This window comes from Papilio xuthus, unplaced genomic scaffold, assembly GCF_000836235.2.
Source record: "Papilio xuthus unplaced genomic scaffold, Pxut_1.1 DF825946.1, whole genome shotgun sequence".
NCBI classification, from domain to species: domain Eukaryota; kingdom Metazoa; phylum Arthropoda; class Insecta; order Lepidoptera; family Papilionidae; genus Papilio; species Papilio xuthus.
This window is the reverse complement of record NW_013532703.1, coordinates 14,111,260-14,137,015: the sequence shown is the minus strand read 5'-3', so window position 1 is coordinate 14,137,015 and position 25,756 is coordinate 14,111,260. Positions and strand designations below refer to the sequence as shown.

The following is a 25,756-nucleotide window of genomic DNA, read 5'->3' as shown; positions in this document are numbered from 1 at the left end:
ACGTATTTAAATGTCGTTTCAGTCAAAAAAAAATCTTTTCATATATAATCTTTTAATAGATTGTAGTCGATTTTAAATTATCAGCAAATTGTATTGCTTTTTAAAATGTGTTGTATGTAGTTTAAGCGTTTTTTTTTTGAATAACCAATGTGAAGTGAGTACAGGAAGAAATACAATGTAGTCGGTCAGGCGATTTTCACAGATTAAAAACATACGAGACGAATTGTTAACCTACTCTTTTTGGTAGTGGGTTTAAAATGGATAATTTTCAACAAGTGTATCACATTCTGTACTTGCTGTTTGTCTAAAATGTACATAAACCGTGTCACTGTCAAAGTGATCTTTATTCTAATGATGACTATTTTGTTAAGTACCTATACATGTAAGTTTTGGTTGTAATACAAATAACCTCACCACAAACATTCTTTTACCATACATTTCGTTAATAAAGCACTCATTGTTCGACATTTTTGTTTTTTATTTACATAAATACTAATACGAACTGTTTAAACCTTACAATTGAATCAGCTCATGTCCTTATAATCTAATTATATAGCACTAATCGTCAGTTTCTGAGGCCAGAATACTTTTATAAATATTGTTATCTTTGTCTTGTCAAAGACAATATTATATTTTTTTAATATAATTTTTACAGTGATTTTAGCATCAGAAACCAACGATAAGACAAACTTATGCACATATTAAAGACTAAATGAGTATTACAAGTATATCTACTTCGTAACATTTAAAAATATGTGATTAATTATTTCAGTTTAAATACGTTTTTTTGAAACATGTAATGGGTAAAGTTAAATATTAATACATTTTTTCCTCATTAAATAAAATTTAATTGTGACATAATTACAATAAATTTTTTACTGTAGACCGAACTAGAACTTGATTTTTAGAATCAAGATATCATCTTTATAATAACATAAATATGATTACCAGACTGAATAATCTTGATCTGATAAATTACGTCTATTGAAATGTTAACTTAAAAAATAAATATGTATTTACTTTACGCCAATAATGGATTCAATAGAGAATGATATCTTGGGTCGTGTGCGGGGCGGTGAATGCGGAGCTGGCGGGGGCAGGCCGTAATTGCTGAGTATGGCAGCCAGCAGGTGCGAACACAACGCGGCGGGGGCAGGGGGCAACGCGGGGCGCGCAGGGGCGGGCAGCAGCACCTCCGTCAGCTCTTCATCCGCGAACACCTTGCGCCGGCGCACACGTTCGCTCCACGCCGGGTCACTCAGCAATCTCATGTTGGCTAGTAAAAAAAATTAAGCGAATCAACAATCTCCTTTTTTTTTTAAATTAGTTTAATAAAAAGGAAATTAAATCTACACTATGCCGTGGGAGTAAGCAGAAACTACGAATATACGTTTGTATTTGTCCATACATTTACCAATTCAAGTAGCGATCGTCTAACGGTTGTATTCTGAGACCAAAATTTCTGTATAAAACATCGTCATCCCTGTTATTATGTTTATCAAAACAGGCATAACAATGTGTTCCAAATGGGTATTTTGGTTTCAGAAACCCACGGTTCTACTAGCAACGTACCTACTACAAGAGACAAAGTTTATTTTATCAAAATAAAATTGATCACTTGAATTTAATTGATAATTCGCTTAACATATTATAAAATAAATTATATGTAATTATAATCATAAATTAATGGCTTTACTAAAGAAAATTGTTAACATTTTGAAAGATATTAGTTGCGTTAATTTTTGGCTCCGGCTCATCTATCATGCGACGGAGCGGAAAGACATGTTTACAGTCAATACGGCACTGTAACCCGACACTTCGACAAAGAGCCGCCTCTGCGTTTTCTTGTAAAACAATCTTCACATTTTTTACAGCCCATAAAAATAGTTGAAAGATATTCAGTTTTTTTAATAGACAGTGAAATGTTGCCGAGTCTTAGATGACAGCTTTTGTTCTATAATGAAGTGGGGGACACATTAGACGCGTCGCTCAAACTTTATTGCGTCTGTGGTGCTCTATTTTTAATTGTTTGAAGAGTATCTCTTTTCACATAGCACAATAATACAAGGATATCCATATCGTTTAAATTGAATACGCTTTGGGATCGTGTTATATGTCTAATTTTTATTATATAAATTCCCTCGCTTTTAAATTCAAAGAGGTATTTCAAACGAAATAGGTTAATTTAGTGTTAACATAATTGAAACGAAAAAATAAAGTGAACAATTTCAATAAAGTATTTTAAAATAAATCTTTAATAATAGAAATGTTGTAAGTTAAAAGCTTCACAAGATATTCTATTTAACCAGTTCCAATATTTGTTCCAATGTAAATATTTATTCAGCTAATTTGTATTTAGCGTTTCAGCGAGAGAAAGGAAACACACGACAGAATCTACTCGCTTACAACAATAACAAATGTTGGAGTGCTGCGCGGCGGTGCGGACATTATCGGGTGCGCACTTCTTATTGGACATTGGAGCCAGTTTTAAATTTAACTTTAAACTTTTTAATATATTAATATCGTATTTAAATTGAAATATATTCATATTTAATTAGACGAAAAAATAGTTATTGTTGGACAAAAAGTAAGTTGGTGTTACTTAAAATTTGTTGCTCGCAAAACTTAATTTATCATCCAATTATTATATATTTTCTAGACATAAGAAAAAGAGAAAAACTAAACCTGGAAAATCTTTAACCTTTTACTTTTCCTATTTTTTCTAAGAGCTTTTACTTTGTTACAGTTGTTCATTAAATTTGAAATGATACCTTCATAAATTATTATTTGGTTCAAAATTGAGACTTTAAAAAGTTCTAATTAGCTGAGAAGACAAGGCGTATGGATAATTTGAAATCAATAGCGACCATCCGGCGGCGGAGTTAGGTCAGTAACGTAAACAAAATGTTAATAAGACAGTGTGCGAACAACTGCCACTGAAATGGACGCATTTATTTTTTTGTGAAACCCCAGAAACCAAGAACGTGATCTCAAGTATATTTCACAGAATACACGCGAATGTTTGTTTTTATTGGCAACTGTAGGACGCGTCTTAAACAGCTGTTATTTTTATCACCCGTTTTAATTTTTTCTATAGTTTGTTCTATTGTTTAGTGTTTACAAATATTTTATATAATTTAATTTGGCTACAGATCGATTTCATTTTTATATAAGTAGACGTATGTTCAAATCTTCTATGATTACAGAATTATAAAGGATTAGAATATTTATTTTTATTTATAGAGAACTATTTTAACTGTAAAATCATTATACGTCAGAAAAAAACATTACGGTGGAGCAGAACAGGATTGAAGATACGGGTCTAAGCTGTACCTTACATAAAAGATTATCAGAATGATAAAATGATTACACAAAAAAATATTTGTCATTACCTCACGCAACTGTCGTTTAGAATAATCTCTCTACCTACTGCTCTCTACACAAATATTTTCAAATATTACTTTTGTCTTCACTCGCAACTTAAGAAAAGATTTCAGTAAGCAGCAATTGAGTGGTATTGAAGAAACCTTAATCCGCACAACTGCATCTCCTCTGGTGTCGTTAGATGGTCATCCTTTATATCAATGATTCTCAAAGTGACCAAGACTCGGCGTATAATTTTATATCTCTGCTCTCCGCTTACCATAGGACTGTGGTGGTGGTGGATAAGTTCTGGACATCTGCATGCAGCGCAACCGCGCTCGGTACGCCTTTTTGCGGGCAGCTAGAGCGGCAGCTTCGCTGCCCCGCGGTGTGCCCGCGCCCTGCTGCCGGCGCAGCGCCACCTGATGTCACCATGATATATATATATATATATATATATATATATATATATATATATTGTCAATATTATATTAACAATATTTATTCATTTATTCGCCTGGCGTTCCTGATAGTTTTTTATTAATTGCGCTACGCTAACGGTTTTGGTCAAGTATAATCCTGGTAACGCAAAATAAAATAGGTCTTTTAATATTTTAATAACATTGTATTGAAACTTAAAGAATTTTGGTAATAAGTAAAAACACATATTAGAATTAAGAGCACGGTTTCTATTTTTTTATTTTTTTTCCAACATTTAAAGCTATATCTATGTGTTTTTTTAGCTATCTTACATCTAGTTTTCTAAATCCTTGCATTTGACGCACACATACAATAACATTTGCTACTTAATAGACAGAACCCATTAACTTAATCTAACTTAACTTAAACCGTAATCTACCTGTGCAGCCATGACCCTTTGCCGCTCAAGCACCAGCAGGCATCCGGGGCAGCGGCAGTCGCGCCAGCGGCAAAACCGCTTGTGTCCCTTCAAGCAGGAGATCACGCCATGGTTCCTGCACCTCGCACACTTCGGCGTCCTCAACGCCTTCCTACCACTTTCAGAAACACTTTTACTTTCGTTTTGCATTTTTTCATGACAATTTATCTCATTTCGTTAGATTTCGTAGCAAACAAAGGGACATGTTCTCTCCGATATAATTGTCCGCGTATTGACGACTGTAAAGTTTGTTTCAAGTTTCAGACGCGTCGACGAACGCCCCTTGATATTAAAAGCTCGCTATTGGCGTACGACGCTGGAGGCGTGCGGATAGCGACGCCTACATTTAGCATTATTTGTTCTGAAATGGTATTGTCATAGTATAGTCATTTAAAATTTAACTTGGTAGAGAATTATATACAAGTTGTATTAATCTTACTAATATTATAAATGCGAATGTTTAGATGGACCGATTGATGAATAGATGTTTATTTGAAGGTATCTCCAGAACGGCTGAACGGATCTCGATGAAATTTGGCATACATGTAGAACATAGTCTGGAAGAACACATAGGCTACGAATTACGTGTTTTTTTAATTCCTCTAAGCACTTATTACCTACTACATTTGATCTAAGAACTAATACATGCTCATTTCATTCTATTTTGGTGATTAATTTCGGATCTTATTGGCAAAATCTTTGAAATTGAATAAAATGTAAAATTTTTAATAAGACAGTCAATATAAGATGATATTGATGAAATAGTTACAGTGGTGGTGTTAGACTGAAAACAATACTCTACCTGGGGTGACGATTGCCAATTATGTCTCTTGTTACCATCGACACTGACCACTGTCTACTCGGATTACCCTCCCGACTCTTGATAAGACAATTTATTTCATTTATAAATCACATTTAAGAGATAATTTTCGACGTTTTATTACTATTACATCCTTTTAATATTATAAACACAAAAGTTTACATTGATGGATGGCTGGATGTCTCTCTGGAAATGCTTAACTGATCTTGATGAAATTGGCATAGACGTAGAACATAGTTTGGAAGAGCACATAACCTAACAAGTGTTTTTTTTTTAATTCCACGCGGACGACCGCTTGTATATAAATATTCAATTCGGTTATTCAGATATAGCTCAATAATTGTTTTTTTCTAATTATCCTTTAGTAGCGTCGTAAGTATTTCTTGTATGCATCTTTGTTAATAATGTCTATCTTTTATGCATATTATCTCAACAATGTTGCACTGTTCGCGGCTGATTATTGCGGCTTAATGCAGTGCAAAGCTGTAACCGGAGCGCAGCACGTCGGCAAATAACAAACGAACTATCTGTTGTCGTTTATTTGAGTTACACGGGCTTTTGATTAATTTCGCGGACGAGTGCATTTGATTATACCAATTAGTTCTGTTCTCAAACGAACCGGCTCTATATTAATTCAGTGTTGTATTTATTACAAATTTTATAAAGAGCGAATAGTAGCAAGAAACGGGATGTAATAGAGAACAGGGCATAATTTTGTCTTCGAACACATTTTTTTTACTGCAGAATATTTAGCATTGAGGAGTTTTTTAGTTATAGCAAATAAAACGAAAATTAGATTTTTATAACTTGTTTTTAATGTATTAAAAACGATTTTTCCGACACATGTCTTCCTTCTCTAAGGCACGAATCTAACCATTCTTCGCTTACTACAAAAGCTTCGCACTTTTTTGCCGCCATTTTGTCTTCGTTTGACGCCATTTTGGATAAAACGATGTGTGTAACGTTTTCACTGTTTAAATCACATAAATTAGCGCCATACATTTTAGCTCGTATAGCGTAAATACTATCGCTATTGGGAAGAGCTAAGAAACAGCAACGCAAATATGAATATGGATTGTTATCAGAAAACAGAGCTTTGTCAACTTTAAATTTTTCTTGCGTTGTTAAATATATAAGAGGTTTCTGAAAATATATAAAGTAATATAATTTTAAAATCTAAACATTAAATTAAATATATCTTGGATAAGGTATATCAGTTTGCACAATAAGTAGTGTTAGAAAGAAAATCCGACACTGTGCCGGTGTACTAGCACAACACTAGCCTTACTGAAATATTTACGTTTATGTCCCCTCACTAATCATTCTGACACTTGACTTTGTAATGAAAGCGCGCCATTCGCGCCACAAGATTCTAACTAATAAAGTCTAAAAGTAGAGGAAATCGATAAAATTATATCGATAGTTATGTTTCATGAAACTCATAAATGTCATTTGAAGCACACTTACCTCACTTTCCATTTTCTCAAAGCATTTTCTCAATATGTCAACATTTAAAAACTGGATGTAACTGTCACCGAATTTATCATAATGTAAACTCATTTTAAGTCTTGTCTCCCTCTTTACGGACAACATATCAAAGGGCGACAAAGAACAAAGTTCATCTGAGTCAGGTAAATTCCTCAGCCAAGCAGAACTGACTATATCTATTTTTGATCCGTCGTTAGTTTTTAATTCTATAAGATTTTTGACGTAATATGTTAATCTGCCAGCAACACAACACCATGTATCCACACCTAAAAAAAATAGATTTCTAGAAACGTTTAACTTTGTAAAAACACTATAATAAACTTAAATTTTGAAGAATAATTAACACTACGAACAAACAAACAAAACATAACCAAGATAATTTTGCATGGGTGTTTTTTTTACGATTACTAAATGCGAAATAAACATTTATTTTTTTATTTTATATGTTTAGGATTGCCAACAAAATATGTTACAATGTTACGTAGTATTTAAATTAGAGGCAAACACAACATTCGTGTAAATAAAGTACTAGAGAAACCTACCTATTAAATAATTAACCAAAGATAATTGTTTTAACTAACTCACCATAATGTTCTGTATGCTTCCCGCCGTGCGCCTCCAATATTTTTATAAGTTCTAGTTTACTGCAATCTTCGTCATCGGAGAGTATACAAATATTTCTACCGAGAAGTGCTTTAGATTTAACAACCACTTCGCCTGTGTTCTGCATCCTGAACTGCTCCGCGACCTGCAGAGGCTTCTTTACCCGCCTCTTGTGAGGAATGTTGGCCACACTGTCTATACTATCTGAGCTGATAGTTTTATTCAGTTTCACGACTTTAGAATCAGACTGTTGATAAAGTTGAATTATTTATTACACTGTTTTACTGAATAAGTATAGCTTTTTAATAATTCGTTTCTGTAATGATCTGTGATGATACAATAAGGATGAAATATATCTTACTTCACTTCTACATTTCACACAAAGGCAGTAGGCAGTGTGGACACACAATATCCTTTCAAAACAATACTTTCATATCTTGCGTTGTGCTTTGAAATAATAGCAATATCACACTATCTCATTGTTCTACCCTCGTGTGAAATTAGCATGGCTTTCCTATATATTACTAAATCGGTCGGTGGTGGAAATTGTTATACATACCGCGACTATTTCTTCGAACTCTCTGAACGTCAGAATGTCCTGCACAGGTTTGTCGTAGCGGACTTTGACGACGCGTTGAAAGCGCAGCGTATACGGCGTTCCGTATTTATCACTTTTCACTAACTCCGAAGCGCGCATCTGTAGTACGAAATATTATTCTCGTATTTAGTGTCTTTGTACGTGTGAATTTTTCACATTAAATGTATATTATACGGTTATTTTTTACTTAAGTTAAGGTAGGTAGTTTTAACTTGTATGTCCATAATTAGCTGTCGCCGGTGACTTATTCCGCGCGAAATGAAAAAAAAACCTATGTGTTCTTCCAGATTATATTCTACATTTAAAAAAAATTAGAGATTCATGCTGCCACTCTGGACATACCTTCAAACTTCCATCCATCCATGCAAACATTCGCATTTATAATATTAGTAAGATGTACAATGTATTTTCAATCCTATGTCAACTTCTTGTGTTTATTTTTACTCTATGACATTAGCTAAAGGTCAATCACCTGTATGACGACAGATTTTTCAGGTGGTATCCAATATTCGACGTGCTGTTTGTTGAATTGCAGGTAATCGGGCGTCGGGTGAACGGCGCGGCGACGCCAGTGCGGCTGCAGGCGGGAGTTGAGCGCCCAGCGCGCCGCCGCGCTCAAGTGACCCACGCCCGCCATGCACAACCACCGCGGACTAACGCCTAAAAACACAATACTAGTACTACCGTATTCTAACATGAAAAACGCATCTGCAATTGCGGATGTCTATGGGCAGCTTCGCTATTTCGGAGAATCGGGATGGTCCCTTGATCGTTTGCCACAGAATATAAGAAAAAGTAGCAAATATATCACACCTTTTAAAACACCTTTTTTAGACCAGCTTTTTTTTTATAAAGCAACTAAAAATTCTATGGCAGCCGCGGCTGTAAGAATGGTAATACATAACTGATAAAAAAACACTAACCTGAATTATCGAGGCAAGCGACATAATATCGTCCTGAACGTTTGCCAATTATCAACAAATCTAGATCTTGAATTGTGCTTTTTGTATACTGAGAAATATGATTGAATCAAAATTAATTTATGTGTAACCAAATCCAATTTAAGATACATATAAAAAAGAATTACAATAATAAATCAATTTAACTGATAATTAAAAACGTAAATATTACTTCGCCTTTAGTCTTGTACCAGCCGCCGTTACGTCGGTTTGCGAGATAATAAGACTCTGTATCTTTGATTGTTATACCTTCTTTTTCCTCGTCCACTGATTTATTAAAAGCGGCAACTATATCTGAACTGAAAAAATGTCTTACCATGAATTTTGACAGAAACATTTAAACATATACTCATTCCTCTCTTTCTCATTGAAAAAAGAGAGATAACTATATGTTTTTGTTTAAGTGTATCGACAGTTGAATATCTAGGTTAGTATAATATGGATAATCCTTCCATAAATAAACAATGAAAATAAGTATACTTACTTGTCTCTGACAGTCTCTCTTTTACTATGGAATAAAACTTGTGGAATATCTACAAATAGTTCATCGAGAATTTCGAGACGTTTAATTAAAGGTAAACCGCCCTTTTCCGGTAGACCAACTAAAGGTACTCCATTATAATAGAGTAAATCGAAAGCGCAGAAACTTGGTTTGAATTCCGAATGATCCTTCAAGGCTTTCACGTCAAAATTCATACCTAAAAATTAAATCTTAGATCAATCGATAAATATCGAATAAGTCTCGGTTGCACAGATTTTTTAATTTCAAAATGTAACCTTTTGACCCAAACTCCTCTTCATCTTCATTCCATCCCATCATCTCGCCGTCTAGAATGAAACTTTTCACATTTGGCGCGAAACAATTTTTTAATAATGGTGTCAACATTCCTGAATCGTAATTTGTCCCAAAATTATGTCTCTCATGGCCCCTTCTTGTGAAATACTTGTAAACATGATTTTCCATGTGAATCTAGAAATGTGTTCTTGAAAAATAATCTTATCGGAACTTATTAGCTACTTTAGATAATAAATATCTCCTTGAAAGTAACGACGCAACTTGAAGTAAACTTACCTGAAATCTTTCTCCGTCGTATTTCTCTTCTGTGATATAAGTTTTTGTGGAAGAGAGAGCATGCACTTTGGTTATAGGCAGGGGGCTCAAAAGCATCGGACTAATTGAATTAAATATTTCCACACCCATCTGTGATGGCCGAGTGTTCCCTTTCTCAATACTTTCACAAACCTATAAAATTGACAATATGTCTAAAAAGTCTGCATAACTTACCTATCAGAATTAAAATTCTTATTACCAAAAAAACTGGCTGATTCATACACGACTAGAAAGATTGGAAAAAAAAATCAAACGAACCTTTTTCAAATCATTGCAATTATCGTAAATATACTCGGCTTCTGAATCGTAAGCTTCAAATATACGAGACTGGCCCATGTTTAGTTTCATGTCTTTCAAAATTATCCGCAATAACCATTTCAATTGTTTTACATTTATTTTCTTTAACACTGATGTTAATACTTGTTCGAGTGAAGCTGAAATAAATTCGATTTATATATTTAATATCAATGTTTCGCGATGTTACATTCAAGTACAGAAACGGTAGTAATAGCACATTTATTTATATCATTAAATACTTTTAGAAATGTTTTTTTTTTATTTTTACCAGTATTTTCTACCAGTCTTAGCTATAAACAATTCAAAGTACTCACGAGGCTTTCCGTTTTCTACATTTGCGATCTTATCAAGAATTTCGTTAATATTTCCTATTGTTAATGTTGATTTCTCCGACACCGTATATTTTAATTCGTCACATACAACTGTAGTAAAATCCTTTTGATTTCTATTATTTGCTCTATAATTCAATAGCTTTTGTGAAGCTGGTGACTTTTCATCCCAAGCTAGAGCCTGTACTAATTTACTGCCAAGTCTCTTCTCCCTTAAATTATAGGAACTTCTCTCTCTTTCTAGCCCGGGCAGCAGTAATCTTAATATAGGGTAAAAGCTCGGATCCTGTAATAAATATAAGTACTCAGAAACATTAATTGTTTACTTAGTAAGTAATTAACGACTTGGGAAAGTTACAAATTAAGAAACATTGTTTCACTAGTACCTTGGGTCCATTGATTTGAGCCACTTTCAACCTAAAGTCATCAACATAATTTGTCAAAATTGTAACTTTCTCGTATTTCTTCTTAGCTTTAGCTATACTGTCTAGCATTGTGCACACATCTTCAAATAATACGTCGTCCGCTGGTACTTTAATTTCGCTTGATGACATGTTGATTGCTTACGTCGTATAACAAGTCTAAAACAAAAGATGTAATATGTTTCTTTACCTTGACCGTGATTAGTAAATTTAAAAAAAAATTACGCTACATCTACAAAGCACTTTTTTTTGCTATAACTTATTACTATTAGTGAAATAAATGTTTATGTAGACTTACATAAATTTAGGTAATGAACAACTGCCCGGTTTCTTCATTTTAAAAAATGTAAAGAATGTGCATTAAAGATTTTAAACTCAATGTGATCATGAAAATTTAAAAATATAATTTAAAAAAATGTGTCAACGCTTGACTGCAATTGTATAGTTCTGTTTCGAATCCTATTTTTTTTTGTTTTTTTTTTATGCAGAAAATGATTTGGTATACGACCACTTAGTAACTAGTGTATTACATTACTTATAATAAAGGTTTTATGTATATTAGGCAAACAAATAATTATGAATTTGAACATGTTTTATTTTATATCACAAGATATTTGAACATATATTTCCGAGCAATTTCTGGTGAATGATCTTTGTATAAAATATAAAGATTGTAAGCTGTTTCTCTAGTTAAATCTATAACGCCATGTTGTTCGCATTTTGCGATTGGTGGACATGATAATGCTTTTTCGTAATATTCTACGGCTAAATTATTTAAACTTAACATATGGTAAACTCTGCCCATATTGTAGTAAGCTTCTTGATCACATTTTCTTAACTGCTTATAAGTTGAGAGATAAGATAGACCTTGCAATATCAAGTTATGATGTTTGTCCACCGTCCTTTGAGCTGCCATGATCATTATTGTTACACTTATCAGAAATGCAGACAAAGGTTCTCTGCACTGATCATGGTACTCTAAGAAATATTTTAATCCAACTAAATATCTTCCGGATGTCAAGAAGTTATTACCCAAAAATAAATGTCTCACTATATGTGAATCTTTCTGAAATAGTCTTGATAAAAATTTAATATGTGCTGTATCATCTACAAAACCAATGACCAAATTTAAAAGATTCCAAGAAGAAGGACCGGGATATTTGTGGGTAAAGTCTCTTATAAATCTCAAGGCAGCATGATGGTCATTACTTAAAATACAAGCTTGTAGACAGTAGAAATCAATGTCTGTGCGATGAGATGTTAAAGCTTTAGACATCAAAGCTCCAAAACATAACCGTTGCATTGTAAAATATTGCTTATGATCATTAGCAATGCTTAACAGTTCTTTGAAGAAATTCCATTCCTCTTGAGGTGTAAGTTTAAATGATTCTTCCTCATCAAAATGTAAGTCATCTTCATGATAAGGGTTCTCACCTCGCATCTTTCTAAATTCATGTATTAAATCTATACCTCCTTTAGTTTTACAAGCAATACTTAATTCTTCCTGATGTCTATATCTAGGAAATGTTTTGGACAAAAGAGCTTCACCAACCTCCAAGTATTTTAAAATCTTATTATGCTTTTTCAGTTCTTGACAGTGATCTAAAAGTAACTTGGCACTAACAACATAATTATAGTCTTGCTGCAAAATATCCAATGCCTCATCAATGGAACCTTTTTGTTCTAGAATTGCATACAACTTGCGACGGGCAGTGGGATGTTGAGGAGCATGTTTTAATACTTTATAATAAGACACTACAGCATCATCCAGCCTCCCTAAGTTGTAAAGACATTCAGCATGTTTTAACCAGACTGCTCCTAAATCAAAAGATGTGTTCTTTATTAGAGGTTCCAAAAGTTTCATAGCTAGTTCATGATGGCCTACACAGGAAAATGCCTCCTCTATATCCATGTACAAATCGCCAGCTTTTTCTACATCATTGGTCAAGAAGTCAGTCAAAAGAGTTTCAACTAAACTAATTGCACCTAAATGAATAAAACATATTAATAATTTACTTTTTAAATCAATAGGCAAATTACATGGAATTGTACAGTTTATGTAATTAGTGTGTTCCTCAATTTCATCACTTGAATTTTTCACTGTCTGAATCTCTGCTTCTATTACAATACCAAGGTTAGAAACAAAAACCTCAATGCATGCTTGATATTGCTTCTGAGTGATTAACAATTCTAAGAATATATTTATATCTTCTAAAGAAAAAAGCAATGAACATTTTTTATAAGCAGCATCTAGAACAGCAGTGGCTCGTTCTAATTCTCTATTATTATGGTAAATTGTAGCAGCCATTTTTGCATATTTCATAATGATTTCACCTTCTGTTGCTGGCAGGCAAGTTACTATTTTATGATAACATTTAACTCTAGTCACATTTAGAGTGTTAAGAGGATATTTTATTTCTTCCAGTGATGTTAATAAATCCAATCTTTTCATATGAATGTCGAAGTTAAAAGGTTCAGCTTTTATGGCCTGTGTGTAACAAATCATTTCTTGTTTTACATCACTTCTTTCCTTTGATATGGCAGCAAGTCTCAGCCACTCATTTGCATCAGAGGGACTTAAATGTGCTGCTAACAATGAAAATTGTAAAGATTTTTCAGCATCATGTTCATAGATTTGTGCCAATGTTTGATAAGGTTCAGGGGCAGTTGGTATTTGCTTTATAATTTCATGGCACATTTTTTCTGCCGTATCCTTATCCCCCCTTACGAATCTTAAGTTTGCCTCTCCCATTAGACCTAATAAAACAGGAGATAAGCGTGTCAATTTACGACGCCTTTGGCCAATCTTTTCAACTTGCGGCAACGAGGGCCGAGACTCATCGTCTGATATTTTATTAGAATCTTCTACTTCTTCTTCATCATCGCCACCATACCATTCGCTAGAATATTCAGCAAATGACATTTCCCCACTGAGAAATTTATTGGTCAATTCTTTTTCGACATCCATTTTATCCATGTTACCTTTGGAGCACCCTGGCTTTACACTATCCATTTTTTTACTATAAGCGTCTTATATAATAAAATATTTGTAGACTTACATTCGTTTTTATCGCTCTGTTTTTCTTATATTTACAAGTTTTTTAAATGTTTATAACCTCCAAGTAAGAATAAAACAACAACACTGATAGCTCCTGACAACCAGCTGAAGCTGACATTTGACAGTGACATCGTTTTTCCCAGTTTACCTAAAAAGTTACGTTTCGTTTCGTACTTAGTGTAGATTTCTAGATTTTAAGCCAAACCCTACAATATTTTACTGTACAAATATAAAGACAACAATTGTAAGTACAAATAATTTTTTTATTTTAATGTTAATAAGTCTACGTACTGTATTTCTGTACGAACATTTCTATATGAAATAAATGACTGACTGATAGACAGCAACTTTTGTTTAAATTGGAGCAACAATACCAAATGTCATTTGCAGTTTGTTGCATTGACTTGACGTCGTTACTGTTGACAAATTATGTGTACAATAAATATTCAAAACTTATCTTGGATTTCGTTTAATTAGTGTCGTTGCTATTTCAAATGTTATTGCTTAATTGTTCTGATTAATTTTGTCTATCTTCGGTTGGATTAGGGTAAATCTACATGTACTATTTAGTTTTTCAATTTTAGTCAGTAAAATTAGACTCATTGCGGAATATTACCTTTGTCTAAACTGCTAATAGCTAAATTAAGGAGTTAGTTAAATAAACTCCTGTCTCTTTTTAAAAATCGCTATAATGTAGACATTATTCGCAAACGAGTTCATTTACCCTTGAAGAACAAGATTCTCATACTGTTTCCATAAAAGTCCATACAGCGTTTGTCGAAGTATTGTATATTATTTCTAATGATGTCATATAATTAAACCTAAAGGTTACTGATATAATAAGTATTCTTATAAGGTGGTGGATACAACATGTGTGAAGTGGCACAAACATCAAAATATCTTACATCAATAAAATCTAACATAAACAATGATGAAGGAATATATGAGGCAGCTGAACCAACTTTATCAAATATGCCAGTAGAGGTGATTCATTGTTTTTTATACTCATAAACTAATGATAATTAACTTACTATAAGTGTATAACTTTTCAATATATTTAGTTGAAAGTGATGCTATTGCTCTAAATTACCATTTTGTGACACTTATAGAAGTCTTTGTTTAAGTTATCAAACACTTCCACTTTAAAATTATGTGTTGTTTGTTACTATCACATATTATTTCTGATTAGTTAAATAAGCAATAAAATTAACATAAGATATATTTTTTTTAAATATTACCTTATTCATTTTGTGTTGATAACTGCAGTTACATTGTTATTATAAAGTCCTTATTTACTTTCAGATTATTTTAAAAATTTGTTCATTCCTGGAAGCTGATGTTTTAAAGTACACATTGAGTAAAGTATGTCGAAGATTTGAAGATATTTTAGCTGATGATCATCTATGGAAATATTGGGTGCATAGTAAAATAAAAGGATTCTTTCCCGTCCTTCCCAATTTAAAGATATGGGAGGAAACACAAATAGATTGGGAAGAAGTGTGCGTTGAGATGGATGTTGAGAGAAAAAAATGGAGTAATGTTAAAGATACAATGAAACATATTGTTGTTAAAGATGTTCATTATGCATCAGTGGATACTGTATTGTTGGCAAATGTAAGTATTTTTAAAAACTCTTAGATCAAAGCTTCATAAAATATTATCTCTAGCCATTATTACGTATAATTACTTACTATATACCACATTTCTAAGATATAAAAGTACATTTTTTTAAAAAAATATTAAGTCAATTGGTGATCCCTTCTTGGTTTACATTAATTAACAACTACTTAATTACTAATTAACCTTATTATTTCAGTTTGTAACAATTTTATTAGTGAATGCAATTCTTTTGTTTTGTAGTTTCATACAATTTTTAATGTGCTTCACAGATATGTACATGTATATTAACATTTTATTTTACAGAAAGGAGAAATATGTTTATCGGGTGGTAGAGATCGTGGTATGGCTTTTTGGCATGTGAAAGATTTAAAAGTAAACGACATTGATGACGACACAATTATAATGAGAAATGCTAAACCACGACACATCAAGCACGATGCACACGCCGGCTGGGTGTGGGATCTCGCTGCAGACAATATTGAAAATGCCTCTGTTGTGTACTCTGCATCCTGGGATAACACAGTCAAAGCCTGGGACTTGGCCAGTGGATTAAATTGTATTGAAACTTTTAGGTAAGTGTATTAAATGGAATGTATGTTAAAGAATCTCTGTAGATTGTACTAAATTTGACAATGGTCCTTCAAGTCGGATTTATGGATTCTTAACAGTCTTGTAACACAACATATTTATAAAAGATGATTATTAAGATTATAATTAAATATAAATAGAAAGTACCTAGCTTGTAAAAGATCGATTATATTCTATTTACTTCGCATTCTTCTTGAGTTAATTAGTTATTTAAAAATGTTACAGATGTGGTATGTCTGCATTATCTGTGGTGACAGCTGACAATATAGTGATGGTCGGTCTATACTCAAAGAAAATACTTACCTTTGATATAAGATCTGGATCTCATCCTATAAATGCTTACAAACCTCACAGGGGTCCAGTTTTGGCACTTAATTCATATAAAAATATGATTGCATCAGTCAGTGAAGATAAAACATTAGCCATCTGGGATAGGGTTGCTGGAAAATTGATAAAAAATGATATAAAAATACCCGCGGATCGAGCATACCCTGTTTGTATTAATTGGAATTCACCAGCTTTGTATATTGGTGATTCAAAAGGGTCATTACATTTATTCAATCCAGAGGATCATACATTTGTAAGGACACATGAGATTTGGGCTGAATCCTCAGTAATGGAGCCATCAAATAAAATAGCCGGTTGCTATCAAAGTCAAGGAAATATTATTGTTTGCTCAGACAGAGGGGAAATAAAATTTTTATACAATTGTCATCCACCTCAGGAATACAGCAGTGTACAAACAAGTACCATAGATGTGACACAGGTAATTAGTAATATATTTAGTTTTTAATAAAAAAAGGTTATAGCAAAATACTTATGTTAATAAATTTAAATCGTAATGAGGTCCCGTATCCATTGACATACGAAAACTAATCGAAAAGAGAACATAGAATTTGGTTCATATTATATTGGTTCTGGTTTGCTGTTTTATATTGAGTAAAGATTTACTAATTTTTACAAATTTATTTTTCAGTTGCGGTACCTTGAGGGTGTGCTGGTGATAGGCACATGTGATTCAGCACTGGAGTTCTGGATTTCAAATGAAAGATACGATTGTGCGCTATGATTTTACATATATATTTAAAGTAGACAATAACATATATTTTCCAAGTTATTGCTATTTTAAATATTTTTAACATTATTGACAATGCAATAACAAAGAGTGCTAGGAAATCTAATAAATTAAAATAAAAGATTTTATACGTATTTGAACAACAAAGAATAATATTACAAGTAAATGCAATAGTAAGTAAATAATTTATATTGAAATAACGTAAATTATGCAATCTTACAGAGAGATTTTACGACTTATATAATACTCGTGAATAATTTTGTGGATTATAAAATTTATTTGAATTGATTTTTGGTCAAATTTTTTGTAGTACACAATTTTTTTAAATATTCGTCGTCTTTGTTTTTGCCCATTTTTTTACTTCCTTAATTTTTTAGTTTGATTAAAAAATTGTGAGATACAATCTTTCCACTATAGCTTAAAGAATATTTAATTGCATATCGGTAAATTAGCTTTGCTCTGCGTTGTATTTTGTTGATCGTTTCAGTATTGGTATTGGTGGGTGTTCCAAGAAGATTGGAGTAAAATTTTATATTAAATTGTGTGTCTATACATGTAAGACTAACATGAGGACTGATAGGAACATATTTTAAACTGTGTGCGCGTGATTCTGTTACGTGTTAGTAATTCTTAGGAATCTTCCAGAAACTTGTTAGTATCTTCTATTATAAGAGCACAAATTTAAAGAACAAATGCACACCTTTTTATACAAATTGTATTAGGTTTTATTTTTCTATGTATGTAATATTAATTTCATTCATCATTCACGCCCGAAAATCTTATAACAAAATTATTTAGTCAAGCATTAATTTAAAATTCTATAACAATTTTCAAACCATCTAGGTGTAGCGTGAAATACACTTTGAGATATAAATTATTCAATATTATAGTAAATAGAATATAGTAATTCATATGAGAATTAATTGTCGATTTCATATTACATGTCGTGGCAGGACTGAAGTTACTGTGATACAGATTTTGTAATCAGTTATCAAAATTAATTATAAAATAATTGATGTTACGTAATTTGTTATTGATCTGGCAGTCTGAAATATTATGCTTAATATTAAAAATCTATTCATGCATTGTTACATTTTGTACCTACTTTTGCCTCATTTTTGTTAACACAATAACAATGTTTATGTTTAAATAAAAACTTCTAAAATGCTTTTATGAAGTGTTTGAATTTTAAACATCAACCAACACAAACATTGTTCAGATCCATTTCTGGTTCCCTTAGGTTCGACATTGTTTTTACCTATTAAGTAATCGATTCGACCATAAGGCCTTACAAAAGAAATTTTCTTATTTCCTCGTCGTTTGTTTTACGCTCAAAAGTTTGGCGCACAGGACACATTTATTCTCCTGCGGGAGGTTCTTTCATACCTTCTGTTTTTTTTTATTTATAAAAAGCGGGAAAAACTACGGACCAATTCTTTTCTTATAATGGCAACACAACAAAAATTTCATCAAAAATAAAATTTGTTACCATGGCGTTGACCTTGGTCGTTGGTTGTCGTCGAATTGTCAAATTACGTTACGCCCACCAGCAAAGCCCACCAGCATGAAAGCCTTTACGATATTTTCTAAATTTATAAAAGTAGATTCGAAAATAATGGATTTTTTAATATAAAGTGACGACATTATTCGCCCAATCCGCTTAGGGAGAGCAATCAAGAAACTGAACTGACCAGATAATTGACGTTGATGCAAAATGTTGCAATATCAAGGGAGATTGAGGCGCCCTCATGACAGATTTTTATGATAAAAAGTTATTGTTAAAATATTATTATTGGTGCGGCTTCAAACAAAATTATGTTAAACACAGTTTTTGGTCTATATATTTAAGCATCATCTATATGCATTCCTAAATGTAAACAACCATTGGCTAATAATAGTGCTGCAAGTACAAAAAATTAATAACTTTTATATCTTAACTCATAAACTCAATTAAAAACATAACAAACAATACACCTAACTATTAAAAGTGTATTTTACTAATTAAAATAACTTATTACGCTGTGCATATTTTTTACGTTAATCAATTTTTGTTTTAGATTCTGTGCAACGTATTAAGGCTCGAAGGACTCTTTCCAAGGCTTCATATTAAAACTATTACACATAAAAAAATGTCTGCAATGTTGTCTAAATGTCAAATTTAGTGAAATTTCTTTTATTTTCGCCATGACCTGTAATTTGTGAGTTGTGGTTTCTAATGGATAGTGCTTAAATACCTTTCATTTTATCGTTGTTAATAAATTTTCATCATGAACGGGTTAAGTTTCAGTGAACTCTGTTGCCTGTTTTGTTGTCCGCCATGCCCAGGGAAAATCGCGGCTAAGCTTGCATTCCTGCCTCCCGAACCCACGTATGCATTTACACCTGACGAAACTGGATCAAAATTTTCTTTGACTCTCACCGAGCGAGCAGAATGGCAATATTCAGAGCGTGAAAAGGAAAACATCGAAGGATTCTATTCTAGAACTACAAGGGGCAACCGAATCGCTTGTCTCTTTGTTCGATGCAGCCCAAACGCCCGTTTCACAATATTGTTTTCTCATGGAAATGCTGTAGATCTCGGACAGATGAGTAGCTTTTATTTAGGCTTAGGTACTAGGATAAATTGTAATATATTCAGCTACGACTATTCTGGATATGGTGTAAGTGGTGGTAAGCCGTCAGAGAAAAATTTGTATGCGGATATTGATGCAGCTTGGCAAGCACTAAGGACACGTTATGGCATCAGCCCGGAGAACATCATCCTGTACGGGCAGAGCATTGGCACAGTGCCTACAGTTGACCTGGCCGCGCGCTACGAGGTGGGCGCCGTGGTGCTGCACTCGCCGCTCATGTCCGGCATGCGGGTAGCTTTCCCAAACACTAAGAGGACATGGTTCTTTGATGCTTTTCCTAGGTAAGTGTTTTATTTGTTCTAGGTGATCCATACATAAATATATTGTTAAACCTTGTCAAGTTTTTATTGTATACAAAATCTAGTTATTATGTATAGTAGCAAGTATTTTTATATTAAACTTAGAAGTACCCTTCTCCAAAGTGAGAGGAAAAGTCCAATATTAATTAATTTATGAACAAAAAATATCTACAGTTAATGTTCCTACCTAGATTCTTATTTAGTTTCTAATATATGTCCATAGTTGGACTTTAGTCTCTTATATTAATCATCTCCATTTAATGGTCTTAATTGTTGTATCTTCTTTGAAATCATGGCTACTTTGACCCTTTGGAAGTGGTATCAATTTTATTTGATGATAAATACAAAGAATTGAATCAACAATTACAGCTGGTTGTTTTTTAGAGTATAAAAAATATATAGATATTTCATATTTAACAGGGACAACACAAACTTTAATCACATAAATTGTATCTGACATGGAGATTGTCATACATAATGCACCAATTACTATAATTTGGACATCCTGTTTGTATTGTACTTATCATCACTTATATTGCAGTATTACTCAATACACTCTAAGCATGAGTTTCTACTGCCAAAACACATATACAAAAACTTTTGACTATAACTGTTTTTTTTTAAAAAGAATGTCTATATTGATAATATATATGTATTTTAAACATCTCAATATTATCAGCACAAAAATTAGCTTGTAATAAGCCTGCATGCAGGAACTACCTTCTTATTGAAATCCTGTCAAAATAGGCCTGGCCATTCTGGAGATTACCCAGAATGAACATAGACTTCAGACAAACAGACAGACAAAAAAATTATTAATATGTATAGCTTATAGACAAAGATTCATATACTTTTAATCATAAAAACATAAAGTATATTATAAGTATTTGTTATGTTTATATGCATACTTAGTGTTGAAATCACTTAACAATAAATAATGTATATATTATACTAACTGATAAAACCTTAATATAATTTTATTATTCTACAATAACAAAGGTGTAATGTCATTGACCAAGATAAATTATGGTATACAGTGGAAAATATTGATTGATTTTAATTATATTTACCAATGCTTTTAGTTACATTTTTATCTCTGAATATATTTTTTTACATTCGAAATATATATAGTTATCATCATCTCATTACAAATAAATATGATTAAAGGAAAAAAAACAACTTCACAAATGTTGTAATTTGTTCAAAACTCTGCGTAGGTATATTTTATCTCTATAATCTATACATAATATTCCAGAGACATGGAATTTTGAAAATATATACATCATATTAGCTGCATATATCACTATTTTATTGCATTTACTTTTTATCCAAATTAGATTTAAAAAAAATAATTGTAAGAGGGAAGGATGTAGAACATAGTCTGAAAGCACATAAAGGCTAATTAATAAGTCATTTTAAATTTCGCGCGGAGGGAGTAGCGGGGGACAGCTAGTATAGAAATATTAAATATATAAAAATTATTATCATTGCACTTTTTATAACAGTATGTTTCAATAAATGAAAACAACTGTCACTTAAACAAATACATTGTTATGTGCTTGGATAATAGAATGTAAAATATTGTTTTGTTTGCTCTGATATTATCTTTTAAATTATTTCATAAATACTTTGATGATTCAAACAAGGTGACTCAAGTTCATATAAACATTTCCTGAATACCATTAATGGTTATGAAGAAATAATATCAACTATTAATTTAGTACCTCATTATCTTTGTTTACAGTACATCAAGAAAAACATTCCATGTATTGAAAAGCTGTCGCTCGCGACTTTTCGCGCGGATTTAAAAAAAAACATTATAAGTAGTCTATGTGTTCTTCCAGACTAGGTTCTATATGTATGCCAAATTTTATCGCAATCCATTCAGCCTTTCTGGAGATACCTTGTAACAAATATCCATCCATACATACATTTATAATATTAGTTTTTTCAACTTCTGTACAAAAACATACTACACTGCACAATATTTGAACTTTGAATCAAATATCAAAAGATAAAATATACTAATTTAAAAGTTAGGTATCACTAAGATAGGCTAAATGTCATATAAAAATATAATATAATAACAAATTAACAAGTGTAACATATACATAGGTAAATAATGTAAACAAAGTATAATGCCTGATAATAGAATTCAGGTTAACGCAAGATAAGGAATGTGTATCAACAACAGTTATCTTTTTAATAGGGATTACATGCCTAGAACTTAATCAATAACATAGAAAAAAACCTTAATAATACATAAGTCATGTTGCAGTACAAAAATGTAATTTCTCTTATAAAATCTAGGCAATGCAAATAGTTAAATGAACAGTTATTTTAAGAGAAAATAATTTTTTTGGACAAAACAAAAAAATGTAATAGACATGCTTGTATTCTATTCGCATAAATATCGTAGTAAAAGTAGAACGTGAACTTACGGAAGCCTTACAATAGATATAATATGATAAAATAGTGTGGGTACTTTAAAAATAAGTACATATAACCTTGTAACATGAATGTCGTGTGGAAAAACGGATTTAAAAAAAGAATTCTGGATGCCTAGAATTTCTTTTAAGCTTGAGCCAATTATTCTTAACTAGCTGGCGCCCGCAACTCCGTTCGCGCGGAATAAAAAAAAAATATTAGTCTATGTGCTCTTGCAGACTATTTTCTACATCAATGCAAAATTTTAAAAAGATCTGTTCCGAAGATACCTTCAAACCAATATCCAGGCATCCATCTAAACATTCGCATTTATAATATTAGTACGATTATAACCAATTGGCCATACAAGCAGAAATATAGATGTGAATAAGTTAATTGTTTAACTACCTATGTTCTAGACTTAACGGCAGATTATTATTTTCATTAATTAATGACGTTTTCACATTCCAGTATCGACAAAATTCCAAAGGTGACCTCTCCGGTTCTTGTGATACACGGTACTGAAGACGAGGTGATTGATTTCTCACACGGACTGGCGATATACGAGCGCTGTCCCCGCGCCGTTGAACCTTTATGGGTCGAGGTAATTATTAACTATTATTGAATACCCTATTGCAAGAATTTATACCAATGAAGCTTGTAACGCTATAGTCATAATCAGATAACTCTTGTTTTGTTGGTCTATTTTGCAAAAAAAAACTTTTAACAACAACTCGAACGTAGCAATGGACAAGCGCGAGTTTGTTTAAAACATATTTTTACATGTGTTATTACAGGGAGCTGGTCACAATGATGTGGAACTGTTCAACCAGTACCTGGAGAGGCTGAAACGGTTCGTTTCCGTGGAGTTGCTCAACTGACAAAGACTGCCGGCCTCTGGCCAAACCACTCAAGGTATTTACCAATTATACATTTACGATTTTAGATTGTTTTACCAATAACTATATAAAAATTCTATCAAAAGATTTCTAAAAGTTTTTTTTGGTCTTCACATCATTGTGTTATTCATTAATCAACATTTTATTTGCAGGCGATGAACACAATCCCGCATCGACATTGAGCTCCGGAACTTCGAGTTCGGCCACAGAGAGACTACTCTAGCTAGCGGGGGCCGGGCCTAGTCGGGCCGGCCCCAACAAATCCAGCGCCAACGGTCCCGCGAGCCCGCACACCTCGCGCGACTGCGACAAACGTGCAGACCCCGAGCTCGCGGCCCCGCCGCCGCCCGCGCCCGCCGCGCGCAGCCCCCGCCTCGCCCACAACATCAGCATCAGCGTCACCGACACCGACTCGCCCGCCGGCGTGCGCCGTCGCATTCACCTGCGCTCCCTCAGCGATGTGACGCCCGCCAGCCGCGAACCGGCGCCGCGCGCGCGCTCGCACTCAGAGCGCCCGCGCGCCTCACCGCTCTCCTCCCGCGCGCCCTCGCCCTGCCCCGCGCCCTCGCCCGCGCGCTCTCTCGCGCTCTCCCCGACGCCCTCCCCGTTGCGGCCGGTCGCGCGCAGCGAGCGCTCCTCGCCAGACGCGACGCTCCGGGTGCGGCCCGTGCTCGGCGACCCGTGGCGAAAGATGAGCGAGGTGGACCTGAAGAGCGCGGAGCGGCGCGTGCGCGGAGACCCGTGGGTGCGCAGTCCGAGCACGCGTGCACGGCGGCGCGGGCGACTGCAGCGCGCGGCGGCGGTGTGCGAGGCGTGCGGCCGCAGCGGGTGCGAGTGCGCGCGCTGCACGTGCTCGCCGCGTGCCGCCACCGCGGGCGCGTTGTCGCCGCGCGTACCGCCGGTGCTGCGCGCGCACTCGGACGACGAGGCGCGGCCTCGGCGGCTGTATAAGTCGTCATCGCAGAAGGCGATCTGCTCGACGACGACGACGACGTCAATGGCGGCGGAGCGCGCCGAGCCGCCGGACCCTCTGCTCGAGACAACCTGCTGATTCTGTCTCTTGAGTGTCATGTATGAGTATTATTAGAACGAATTTTTGTATCCCTAGTTTAAGATTTCCAAATTACGACTGTATATTCGACGATTATGAATTTCGCATGTCGAGTATGATGATGTGGATGGTTTTATATTAATTATGTATTGTAATTATCTTTATAAGGTCGTGCGATGTGTGAATGTAATATGTCGATGATCGCATTTTATAGTAGATTCTAATTGATAGAAGGTAAAATACTTAACATTGATCGTACTCTTGTATAATACGTGAAAGATATTTCGCTAGTTCCTACGTTACTTTGTACACCGTTATGAATACATATGAATTACGCACAGTCCTTATAAAAAGTCTAAAATAATGAATAATTTTTATCGATTGTTAATGAAATAATTGCATATTGCAGTGCATGCAGGTGCAACGTCACTTGTACTGTACTATAGATTATGTAACGTGCAGCGCGCATTCGCTGTGGCGGGAGGCTGCACACGCGGCTTGCATCTCCATATCTTTATATCCATATTCTTTATTAATAAATTATAGTTTATATTATAAATATATAAGTGTGTATGAATTATCATTTTTTTATTTAGCAAAATGTGGTCCAATTTAAGCATCAAAAGTTTGTATAACTGCGCCAATCTTACATCTAGTTTAATTATGAACTGGCAACGTTTGAAGGTTAGCTTGCTGTATAAGTTTGACTTTTGTATGAATTTGTTACTATAAATGTCTTATTTTATAATTTTTTGTCTTAAACTATTGCATATTCCCTACCTGGGCTTCCAAATACCAAATGTACTTACGAAAGTTTTATCGTCACCACTGTACATAGTTTATCCAAAGACACGCAAATGAGATAAATTATCCAATATTTAACTTTTAACTTGTAGCATATTAAATTTAAATTAATTTTTACCTTATATTTGTATATTGTTGAATGTTAATTCATCTTTAAAAACGAAAAAATCATACAAAACATATACTTTAAAATAAAATAATTTCAACATAAAACTTTAATTATACTTAAAATAATAAAAGAATTTATATCATTCTGTAAATATGTTCCGTCAAAAAGAAAAACATGTACCGACTCTCAAATACATACTATTTCGTGTTCACTTTAGCTTGGGATTTTAGAAAGATTTGACTCAAAAGTTGAAACATTTTATCAATTGGCAGATGTAAAAAAAAATACAATTTTTTTATCAACTT

General features: G+C 33.6%; 4 protein-coding genes across 7 annotated transcripts; 2 read left to right on the top strand and 2 right to left on the bottom strand.

Annotated features, from left to right (window-relative positions):
* Positions 1–891: 891 nt before the first annotated feature.
* On the bottom strand, positions 892–4,728 carry dmrt11E (doublesex-Mab related 11E). Its single transcript, XM_013320678.1, has 3 exons — positions 4,223–4,728; positions 3,644–3,785; positions 892–1,276 (listed from the first exon to the last, which is right to left on the bottom strand). The coding sequence occupies exons 1-3, from the start codon at positions 4,409–4,411 to the stop codon at positions 1,017–1,019; spliced, it is 591 nt and encodes a 196-aa protein (XP_013176132.1). The 5' UTR covers positions 4,412–4,728; the 3' UTR covers positions 892–1,016.
* Positions 4,729–5,876: 1,148 nt separating this feature from the next.
* On the bottom strand, positions 5,877–14,162 carry LOC106124653 (DNA ligase 4). 3 transcript variants are annotated; one of them, XM_013321540.1, is made up of 14 exons: positions 13,948–14,162; positions 10,853–11,047; positions 10,452–10,752; positions 10,099–10,274; positions 9,802–9,972; positions 9,507–9,699; positions 9,214–9,427; positions 8,902–9,028; positions 8,694–8,781; positions 8,243–8,430; positions 7,732–7,869; positions 7,155–7,419; positions 6,549–6,835; positions 5,877–6,224 (listed from the first exon to the last, which is right to left on the bottom strand). In XM_013321540.1, exons 2-14 carry the CDS (start codon positions 11,018–11,020, stop codon positions 5,895–5,897), a joined length of 2,646 nt encoding a protein of 881 aa, XP_013176994.1. In that variant the 5' UTR covers positions 11,021–11,047; positions 13,948–14,162; the 3' UTR covers positions 5,877–5,894. The 3 variants fall into 3 exon arrangements, with proteins under 3 accessions (XP_013176994.1, XP_013176995.1, XP_013176996.1); XM_013321541.1 differs by lacking the exon at positions 13,948–14,162 and adding an exon at positions 11,187–11,394; XM_013321542.1 differs by lacking the exon at positions 10,853–11,047 and having other exon boundaries at positions 12,441–14,161.
* A 177-nt stretch (positions 14,163–14,339) lies between these two features.
* LOC106124902 (F-box/WD repeat-containing protein 9) lies at positions 14,340–18,402 on the top strand. Of its 2 annotated transcripts, none has more exons than XM_013321918.1 (6): positions 14,340–14,493; positions 14,803–14,930; positions 15,249–15,560; positions 15,870–16,138; positions 16,380–16,920; positions 17,131–18,402. In XM_013321918.1, the coding sequence occupies exons 2-6, from the start codon at positions 14,817–14,819 to the stop codon at positions 17,221–17,223; spliced, it is 1,329 nt and encodes a 442-aa protein (XP_013177372.1). In that variant the 5' UTR covers positions 14,340–14,493; positions 14,803–14,816; the 3' UTR covers positions 17,224–18,402. The 2 variants fall into 2 exon arrangements, with proteins under 2 accessions (XP_013177372.1, XP_013177373.1); XM_013321919.1 differs by lacking the exon at positions 14,340–14,493 and adding an exon at positions 14,559–14,728.
* An 878-nt stretch (positions 18,403–19,280) lies between these two features.
* Positions 19,281–23,878, top strand: LOC106124941 (alpha/beta hydrolase domain-containing protein 17B). The gene is made up of 4 exons (XM_013321982.1): positions 19,281–20,143; positions 23,060–23,192; positions 23,386–23,503; positions 23,640–23,878. Exons 1-3 carry the CDS (start codon positions 19,497–19,499, stop codon positions 23,467–23,469), a joined length of 864 nt encoding a protein of 287 aa, XP_013177436.1. The 5' UTR covers positions 19,281–19,496; the 3' UTR covers positions 23,470–23,503; positions 23,640–23,878.
* Positions 23,879–25,756: the final 1,878 nt, after the last annotated feature.

Coding starts and splice junctions, on each gene's coding strand:
- dmrt11E (XM_013320678.1), bottom strand. CDS start 4,411: ATGCAAAACGAAAGTAAAAGTGTTTCTGAAAGTGGTAGGAAGGCGTTG. Junction 3,786..4,222: donor AAAGGGTCATGGCTGCACAG/GTAGATTACGGT, acceptor TGGTGACATCAG/GTGGCGCTGCGCCGGCAGCA. Junction 1,277..3,643: donor ACCACCACCACAGTCCTATG/GTAAGCGGAGAG, acceptor TTTTTTTACTAG/CCAACATGAGATTGCTGAGT.
- LOC106124653 (XM_013321542.1), bottom strand. CDS start 13,901: ATGGATAGTGTAAAGCCAGGGTGCTCCAAAGGTAACATGGATAAAATG. Junction 10,275..10,451: donor TGTAGAAAACGGAAAGCCTC/GTGAGTACTTTG, acceptor AATTTATTTCAG/CTTCACTCGAACAAGTATTA. Junction 9,428..9,506: donor AGAGGAGTTTGGGTCAAAAG/GTTACATTTTGA, acceptor TTTAATTTTTAG/GTATGAATTTTGACGTGAAA.
- LOC106124902 (XM_013321918.1), top strand. CDS start 14,817: ATGTGTGAAGTGGCACAAACATCAAAATATCTTACATCAATAAAATCT. Junction 16,139..16,379: donor AATTGTATTGAAACTTTTAG/GTAAGTGTATTA, acceptor AAAATGTTACAG/ATGTGGTATGTCTGCATTAT. Junction 16,921..17,130: donor GTACCATAGATGTGACACAG/GTAATTAGTAAT, acceptor TTTATTTTTCAG/TTGCGGTACCTTGAGGGTGT.
- LOC106124941 (XM_013321982.1), top strand. CDS start 19,497: ATGAACGGGTTAAGTTTCAGTGAACTCTGTTGCCTGTTTTGTTGTCCG. Junction 20,144..23,059: donor TTCTTTGATGCTTTTCCTAG/GTAAGTGTTTTA, acceptor TTCACATTCCAG/TATCGACAAAATTCCAAAGG. Junction 23,193..23,385: donor TTGAACCTTTATGGGTCGAG/GTAATTATTAAC, acceptor GTGTTATTACAG/GGAGCTGGTCACAATGATGT.